General features: G+C 38.4%; 1 protein-coding gene across 6 annotated transcripts in view; it reads left to right on the top strand.

Moving 5' to 3' along the window:
* Positions 1-317: 317 nt before the first annotated feature.
* LOC149167893 (Pentatricopeptide repeat (PPR-like) superfamily protein) overlaps positions 318-9,731 on the top strand; it is a 333,744-nt gene continuing 324,330 nt past the window's right edge. For 4 of the 6 annotated variants that reach the window (XR_016260978.1, XR_016260977.1, XR_016260976.1 and 1 more), the window contains exon 1: positions 322-2,197. Coding sequence is in view for 3 of the 6 variants with exons in the window: in XM_089433234.1 (XP_089289360.1) it covers positions 428-2,197 (1,770 nt within the window). In the remaining 3 variants the exon portion in view is untranslated. Of the gene's footprint in view, positions 2,198-9,731 lie in introns of all 6 variants that reach the window. The other 2 variants (XM_089433233.1, XM_089433235.1) reach the window with 2 other exon arrangements.

The raw sequence follows: 9,731 nt of genomic DNA, 5'->3' as shown, positions 1-9,731 counted from the left end.
TGTGTATTGATTTCATGGTTAATTGCTAAATATTCTAATTGTTAAAAAAATTGGTTAAAGTATTTTCTAAATACATGCATTAATATATATGATGAATTTGTGAAGGGGTATTTCATATAAATATTATGGATTTGTCAAGGGCTATTTCATATTTAAATTAAAATATTTCATGTTTTTCCAAATTAGAAAATGGTTCCACGAAACAAACTATTCACATTCTTCACTGAACAGATTTAACTTTGTTTTATATGGAGTTGTCCATTAGTTGGGTGAGCCCTCAAATCGGTGGTGGATAGAATCTAACGACCATCCCCATCCCCATAAAACCAAAAAATAACAAAGACTCAAATTCTTACAAAATCCATCGTCAGAAAAAATAAATAGATGCGATGTTAAACCCTGCTAAAATTGAAAGTGGAGTTGAAGGATGGCAATTATCATTCCTCTGGCCTTCTCATCGTCTACTACTGCCATCGTAAACCCAAGCCCTGCTCACAGATTTCTGGCTTCCTCTCGCCCTCGCCCTCGCCCTCGCCCTCGCACTGCTAATTATTGCATCGCCAACATCCATGGCTTCGTTATTTGTTGCTCCTCTTCTTCTTCTGTAGAAGAATCCACCTCCATTTCCGTTGTTTCAAGTAACAGACAATCTTATGAGACTCGGAAATGGAACTTAGACGAGCTGCTCAAACATCTGGACAGGGAACCTGCTCCGGGGGATTCGAACCCGGGCAAAATGGAGCTCAAAGAGTTCGAGATGGTGGCGGAATATGGAACAGTCCCAGCGGCTCTGTGGCATTCATTCACGAAGCGTCTCTGCAATTCTGGCAATTACGTGGCAGCCACCAAAGTCCTGAATTGGGTCCGAAAGCACAATCTCTGTTACTCTTACGAGCTCATGTACTCTATCATAATTCACGGATTCAGCAAGGCGGGCAGACTGTACGAGGCGTTCTTGCTAGCGGACGAGCTGAGAGAGCAAGGCAAGCCATTGGGAGCCTTAACTTACAATGCCCTTCTTGGTGCCTGTGCTCGGAACGATGAATACGAGAAGGCTCTTAATTTACTCTCCAGAATGAGGCAGGAAGGCCTGCAGCCTGATATTGTTAACTACAGTCTCGTAATTCAAGCTTTAACCAGAGCAAACGCAGATAGCTGTGTCGTTATTAATTTATACGAAGATATGAAGAGTGAAGGATTTGAGCTTGATGCAAAATTGTTTAATGATTTAATATATGCATGTAGTAAGGCTGGTGATGCAAGTCAGGCTATGTTTTTCGTGAGTAAGATGCAAGCGCGGGGTTTAAATCCCACAATGAGTACTTATACTCATTTGATTTCTGGGTTAGGACAGTCTGGGAGAATAAACGAAGCGGAGGCCATTTTTGAGGAAATGAAAGGTCACGGGTTCGTACCCAAAGTTAAAACGTACAATGCTCTGTTAAAGGGGTATTTAAAAGCAGGGCATTTCGTTGAAGCAGAAGGGATTGTGTCGGAGATGGAAAGAAATGGAGTGATGCCGAATGAGATCACTTACAGTCTTCTAATAGACGCCTACACAACCGCTGGACGTGCAGAGAATGTTCGGATGCTTTTCGAAAAAATGGTGATGGCCAAACTTAAGCCTACTTGCTTCATTTATAGCAGACTGTTGGCCACGTTTCGAGATCGGGGAGAGTGGCAGAAAGCCTACACAATTCTCAAGGAGATGCGAAGAACAGGAATTTCTCCTGACAGGCATTTCTACAACATTATTATTGACACTTTTGGCAAGCATAACCGCCTCGAGCATGCTGTCAAGGCATTTGAGACGATGATAGCAGAGGGAATTCAGCCAAATAATATCACATGGAATGCTATGATAGATAGTCATTGCAGGGCAGGGAAACATGAACGTGCAATGGAAATATTTGAGCGGATGCAAGAACAGGGGTGTGCTCCACGTGCATTGACTTACAATATTCTCTTAAAATCTCTTGGGGAGCAGAGGAAATGGGATGATATCACAACTACTCTCAGGAAAATGCGGAGCGATGGTTTGCTACCTAATAATGTTACCTATACAACGCTAGTAGATATCTATAGTCAAGCTGGAAGATTTCATGATGCCGTAGAAATCCTGGAAGTAATGAAAGCAGAAGGTTTGAAGCCTTCATCAAGTGTTTATTGTGCTTTAGCCAACGCATATGCTCAGCAGGTATGTCTTGGGTCATGGAATATTTTTTTCATACATAGGATTATGAAACTTTTAATTTTAGGACTAGCGTAACTGTATGCATGCATGCCATCAAGCTTCACTTTCCAGGGGCACATTCATTTTTTATATGTCGAAGAAATTGCTGGAGTTGTTTGGCTTCCAGCTAGAATGCATCTAGTCATTTTTCCATAAAATGGTTTATTTTGCCCGAAGCAGTAAAAATAAAAGATACATGCTTAGCAGAGCTCACAAGGCCTCTATGAACATGCCAAAAAGAAACTGACTACCTCTAAACAGCTTTAATAAAAAGGCAGGCATCATTTCTTAGCTTCCGTAGAGATTGTAAGTTGTTCTTAATCAACAATTGCAAAAAGGAAACCTCTCCCCTTACGGTCAAACAGCAACAGTTCAAAAACTGGGCTTAGCTGATAACTTTGAACCTAGCCGTGCTTTTTGCCAACTTTATATCATATGACCTTAGACTATTTTGGGGATAGGGATTTGATTCTGATTCCTGTTGAAAAGTAGCGAAGGGATGGATTCCTTGATTTGTGTCTTAATTCAAGGAATTGATTTAGTGATCTTAATCATGCACGAGTTCCAGTGATGAGGACGAGTTCAAGAAGCAGTTTGACTAGTGCGAGTTTGTGGAGGACCAAGTTATTTGTCCTCTAGTGTGAGTTAAACTGTGTAATATTCCTAAATTGGAATTTAACAGCTAATACCAAGCAATGAACTAGGAACAATAAATAAACTAGAATTCATACACAACAATTAAAACACCAAAATGTCCATCAACACAATCTGAGCCATTTTATTAATTTTATGATGAAAGAGTACATAAAATGAGCTGAAATTTTGGAACATGGGCTTGTTATGCAAGCTGAGAAAAACCTAGAAAAATGGCCCGGACCCAAGTGGTGGAAATAATCTGCTGCTGGCTGCTAGCTGGAATGCTAATCTCAAGACTGAATACTCCTCGCTGTTGGAAAATCAGAAAGGCAGTGAAGATTTTCTCAATCTTGATAATTACTTGTGATGTTTCTTATTATTACGATTCTTTAGGCACCGCAATGCCATGGACTAGATTCCTGACCAGGGCAATCTATCCAACCATTCACTCAATAATTTAGGCACCGCAATGCCATGGACTAGATTCCTGACCAGGGAAATCTATTCAAGTGGGACTAAGATGGACTCAAGCTTTCAACCCCTCTAGGTACCATCAAGCTTACTAACCATCAACCCAAAAATCTAGGCGTGTATCCAAAACATAGCTCTTTGATCAACACCATCTTTCCAATTCTGGGGACTCAGACATCAACACAAAGTGTCAGCCAGATGTCTCCCCAGGCAATGCTTCACTCGCAAAGCCTCAACACCCCTTGATCCAGCAGATCAAGAATCTCCAATCTCTCCCAATCAAACTTATTGGTAACCAACATGCTATCAAATCCTTCGAGAGATTCACCTGTACAACCCCAGTCAATAATAAGCTTTCACATGTACATAATCAAATACAAACCTCCGGGGTCTTACAGACAAAAGATGTTGCTTCTAAACTTTCCATAGTAGGACTATCAACCAAATCTTTGACAAAAGATTATTCGATCATATGATTTCCTTCCTACTTCTCATGCAACAACATATCCTCCAAAATTCATTCTTCAATTAATACCAAGCTATGCCCTCCCTCTCAACCAGGAAGCACCTCTTTATCTGAACTCCCTCTTAATATTAGGAAGATATCTTCTATTCATGCTTCCTCTAGGAGACCAACTTCTTCTTTTCGACATTGGAGAATCTTTCGTGGCTTCCAACCATTTCATCGGAGTTATCGTCATCCTCATCATGCTTATCAATGATCATCTTCACCAAGTTGAAGATTGTGTACTTGCACAACTTCAATATCAAGTACAACCTAAACTATAGAATCATGATGTTAGCCGTATCAGAATCACGAAAGCATTTCATCTTTATACATATCAAATACCCAAACTAAATTACAAACAAGAGACATATACTCTTCAACATCTTGCTAGGGACTTTGTTATACACCCTAGACTATTTCGTAACAACATTCATTCCATCTAAGGTTTCAATATGTCTTCAAAGGTATGACATACCTTACTACAACATATAGCAAACCCTAGAAACAATTCACACAAATATGGATTTACAAACCATCTAACAACCTTCCAAAATACATGTGTTAGACTTCTCACTAGGGATTCATACAAATCCTAGATTTCATACAAAAGAATCAATCAAAGTCAATCACAACTTAGTCATTAACCTGACTAGCTTCCACTAGGGTTAGTTCCAAACCCCTATATTTTCAATCAACCATCAATCAGTCACTAACATGACCAACTACTACTAAGGTTAGTTGCAAACCCTAGATTTCCAAGCAATCATCATACTCAACCAAAAATTCAAATTTCAACAATTTCTTCACAAATCTCAAATCATCATATGGTCAACATTCATCAGAAATTTCTACTTCGACTAAGGTTCGTCTCCATAACCCTAGAATTCCATTTTCACACTAGACAATGTCACTACTAGGGTCTAAACCCTGATTTTCAGATATCATCATCCTAGAATCTCAGACAAGGACTTCTATAAAATCCTAAAACTCATGACCATTAGTGACTAGGTCAACACACATATCTAGGAATTCATAACCATACATAAGCATATCATATGTTCATAAATGCATTTGATCTAGACCAACCTAGGACTTCAACCAAAAGGACATATCTATATATGCCTAGATTTTATCATCATGCAAATATATCATATCATGTGTTAGTCAAACCCAACTTCACAACAATATCAAATAAGAGTTTGACACAATCATTTGATTACACTAGGGTTTGATCAGACAAACACACACATACCAAAGAAAACATTTTAAAGACAATGTAAGGGTCTTGCTCACACATTCTACCAAACCATAATGAGCTAGGGTTCCAATGTAAAAACATGGCAAACCCAACATTACCAAAAATTTAAAGGTTCGTGATTTTAGACCTCGTCATTCAACCCTAAAAGGATTTCCAGATCACACCAAAATCCCAAACAAGACATCGTCAATAAAACTTCAACTAGCATTTCACAATCACCCTAAGCAGCTTTAGGATTTCAGACATTCACATTACCATACCCTTCGTTTAGGGTTTTCCAGATCCTGTCTAGGGTTCTACATAGTCAATCAAGAATATGAGTGGGGTGGGTAGATTTATCAAGAGATGAATTACCCAAACAAGAATCAATAAGATTCAATTCATCTAGTCATAACAAAGTTAGTAATAGATCATCAAATGAATAATCCTTTCAATCAATGTATTCAAAGCATACCTTTGTTTCTTGACTAACCTTGTCTTGAGAGATCCTCTTTCTTGCAGATGTTTTTCCTAATCAAGACAACAGAGGGAGAAAGGTGATTAGTATTTAATATAATCAAAACTAAATGAGTACATGAACCCAAAACTGAAAATACATGGGATACTTATCTTTGAGAGTTGTTGGGAGCTCCCTCCAAAGCTTGAGGGAAACCTACAAACTTAAAGCAATACAAAAATTTCTTTCCAAAAGCATGTTAAAGGCCTATAAATGCTAAAACATATAAAACAAGTTATGTAAAACAAATGACTTAATAGTGTAAGTCCCTAATGTCAGTTTCTTCAGGCTTGACTTTCTGTGAGTCTCCTTCTTCAGCAAGTTGGCTTGATCTCTTCCTCTCTTCTTATTCCTTGGATTTTTAGGGCAGTCACTCTTGTAGTGACCTTTCTTATGACATTGATAACACTCTATCTGAGACATGCCAACTTTCTTCCTTCGTCCCTTCGATCTTTTTCCTTTATGATGAGCAACATAAGCATTTGATACTTCTTCAGGATTGACAACCATTGAGATCCTTAATTCTTCTTGACTACATGCGGTCCATAATTCTTCAAAGGTGGGAGCTACCTTCCAACTGTTGAGACCTGAAGCAAAAGCACTCCAAGAGGGTGGCAATCCTAATATAGCAGTGATCACCAATTATTTTTTCGGAATAATCTCATTGATGGCTAAAATATCATCCCTGAGTCTAGCTATCTTTACAAAGAAGGTTGCAACAATATCTTCTTTAGTCATCTTTGTATTCCTCAGCTCATTCTTTAAACTTGCTACTTGACCAATGTTCTTAATAGTGAATAGCTTCGACAAGGCTTCATACATCTCCTGAGCATGATTAATGTTAGCTATGAATGTGACAATATTGTGTTTTATCCCTTCTACCATTAGAGTCATAGCCACCTATTCTAGATCCTTGAATTTCGCTTTGTCGGCATCACTGGCTTCTTCGGTAGGCTTCTTTACATTTTCTTTTACCAGAACTAATACCTTGTTCTTCTCGAGGATTAGGTCAATCCTCTTTTTCTAGGATCTGAAGTTAGATGCTCCTTGAAGCTTGTTCTCACCCTTAATAGAGTTAGACATCTTCCTTGAATATGATAGATTCTTTCCCTCAGATAGTGCCTCTGAATGGATCTGCCTTTTTCTTCTTTCTTCACCAAAGCTTTGATTCCATGTTGGAAAATCATAAAGGCAGTAAAGATTTTCTCGATCTTGATAATTACTTGTGATGTTTCTTATTATTACGATTCTTCATATCTTCTTACTTTAAATCATCAAGCAAATACCAAAAGCAAAGGCACGTAAAACAATGAACACAAGATCTAGGCACATGCCAGGCCAAAACCCCCCTCGAGGGGAAAACCTAGTCAAAGTAATTCTTCCTTTCAATAGTATTCTTTGAGACTCTTCACCCTAGACCTTGACCAAACCTTCCCTCCACACCAAGTCAACCTCCAAAAGATTGACCTCTTCCCAGCAACTTCGACTATGCAGCAACTTGCAGCAGCCAACAACTTCCGACAACAGTCCAACTTGGAAGACTTCGTTCTCCCAATCCAGAGCACGAAATAGAGTGAGACCACCACCAAAATTTCGATTTTTCTCTTCTCCTTAGACTCCCCCAAACTCACATTCACTTCAGCTTCCCAACAACAGACTTTCCCAACTATCCACTTCGCACTTCTGCCCAACAATAGGATTTTTGCACTTCTGCCCAGTAGATGAGAAGATGAGAAGTGATGCTCCAAATGAATTCGATGTCCTTCCTTTTATAGGCTTCTTATGGGGTCGAATGGGTCCTTAGGCCGACTTGATCTTCTCTTAGGTCAACATGGTGTGGAGGTTACATAATTCATATTTGACTCAATACTTAACCTTTTTACATGATTCAAAAGCCCAAGAAGGGTCTCTTTAAATGTACAATAATTCTATAGATCCAGAATAAATCTTAGAAGTCGTCAATGGGGACTTTGACCTAAAACATGGTGACCCAAGCATGAAACTCATGCTTTAATAAGTCACAATAATAATAATAATAATAATAAATTCTTTTCTTTATTCTTTTGATGAGTACATTACATAATGACTCAACTACATTATTGAAGACTGAACATAGTTACTTTTTCCAAAATGAACTTCTCTCCCAAAACCCAAAAAGACCCAGAAATGGTTTGGGCTTAATCCAAATGATGAAGAAGCCCTCCAAAATGGTGCAAATAGCTTTGCGGTTGGCTATACGCCCTATGTTGAAGAAAGTGTAACTAGGTTTTATCTTCATAATGACATTGTAATTATGATTTTTGTAAATAAGAAAATGAATTTATTATTATGCTTGCTTCATGGGTTTCATGAGCAAGAATTTTTATGTATAGATGGCTCCCATTGAGAGCCTTAGGATTTATCTTTAAAGGTCAAAGAATCAATGTCATGTAGGAAGAACCCTTCTTGGGCATGTATCAAATGTATTTGAGTGACAAACATTGTCAAATAGCCCTCCAATGACAAGCACACAGTGCTCTTCTTTGTCGGCCTCTAAATGCATAAAGGAACTCATGTTGGCTCATAAAATGAAGACACAACAGTTCACTATCTCATGTCGGCTTATTATGGAGACGAAACCACTATAAATACCCAACTAGGATCTGCGCAAAAGATGGGTGCAGAATTCAGATTCATCTGATATTTTCAGAGGAAAGTACAATGGCTCAGTGCTTCGGATGGGTACAATGGTTCTGTGTTTCTTGGATGGGTACCTCAGAAGTAAAGTCTCACAATGATCACTGTCTTGGTATAATGAACAGTCTCATGAAGATCTTGGTGCAGGAAGAAAACATAGTCATGGTCTCGGTATAAATGATCAAGGTGGAGTTTTTATCTTCACATGTCAAGTAAATATTTTCATCAATCAATTTGGTTAAATGACTTCATGATTGCAAGGATATCTATAGGTTGGATGGGTCATCAAAGGTCCTTGTATGGAATAAGGAGGACTGTCATAATCCTCATACTCATAGATAAGAGAAGTCAATGAACATATCAAGGAAAAAGGTCTCCTTTGAATTCATAGGAGGGAACTCTTAAGGTCCTCCCATCCCTATGTAGCAAGAAAGGAGACATAAAAGAGATATATGAAATGCTAGAAGATATACTCTCTGAAATACAGTGAAGAAGGTCATATCACTTAGACCTGATTGAAGAATGAAGGAATGTCTTCATAAGATCTCAATTGAGAGATCTGGGAGAGATGATAAGAAGATAATCATCATTGTTCTAATTGATAAGCAAGGTAACAAATGTCCATGAACAAAAAGGTTACCTCATTCGACAATTTGTGGTCTCTATGCTAGATAGAGAAAGACAAGTTGATGGCAAAAGTGTTGAAGGTTAAAAGACTCAAACATTTGCTGAAAGGAAAGGGAAGTTTGGTCCTCAAAAAAGACAGAACAATGCTATGGAAAGATTATGGAAAGAAAGCTCATATTGTTGGAAAGATGGAGGCAGTTGAAGAAAAGGGCCAAGGAAAGAGGGAGTAATAGATCGGTACTATGATTGAGATGGTATCCCTCACAAAAGGGTGCTATTATAAGCTCATAAATCTTGTGTTATAGATATGACCTTGATAATAAGATGCATCGTGGCATCATGAAAGCATTAGAAACAAGATCTCTTGACATCACGATGGGAATCATGAAGGACAAAATCCATGGCAGTCAAACATGAAGGATATAGCTCTTGGGAACCTCATTGAATATTGAAGGAAAGAAAGATGTTATCCAGAACAAGGCTCATCATACATCAAGACAAAAAGGAAACATATGCCAGATGGGGATATGCAAGATCCTCAAGGTTCTCTGATGGAATCTTCATCAGAGGGTTCACTAATCTAGAGAGGAAGCAAGTGTTTCATCAGGAACTCCAACTTATGGAATTCATGGGATGATGGTGTGATGACATGAGAAATGAAGCTGATCAAGGGATTCAAGATCTTTTCAATCAAGGAAGCTGCTGGAAGAAGCCTAGATGATCTAAAGGTAAAATGAGGTATGTATGCTTGTGTTTAATATTATAATGTCATGTCGTATGGTTGCAGGTAGCATGGATCATTACTTCTATCTTAAGAAGCATGATC

Source organism: Pinus tabuliformis, chromosome 5_1 (assembly GCF_031772625.1).
Source record: "Pinus tabuliformis cultivar Carrire ecotype Pingquan chromosome 5_1, CPIR1, whole genome shotgun sequence".
Classification (NCBI taxonomy): Eukaryota; Viridiplantae; Streptophyta; class Pinopsida; order Pinales; family Pinaceae; genus Pinus; species Pinus tabuliformis.
The sequence above is the reverse complement of the archived record's forward strand: the minus strand, read 5'-3'. Positions and strand labels throughout refer to the sequence as shown.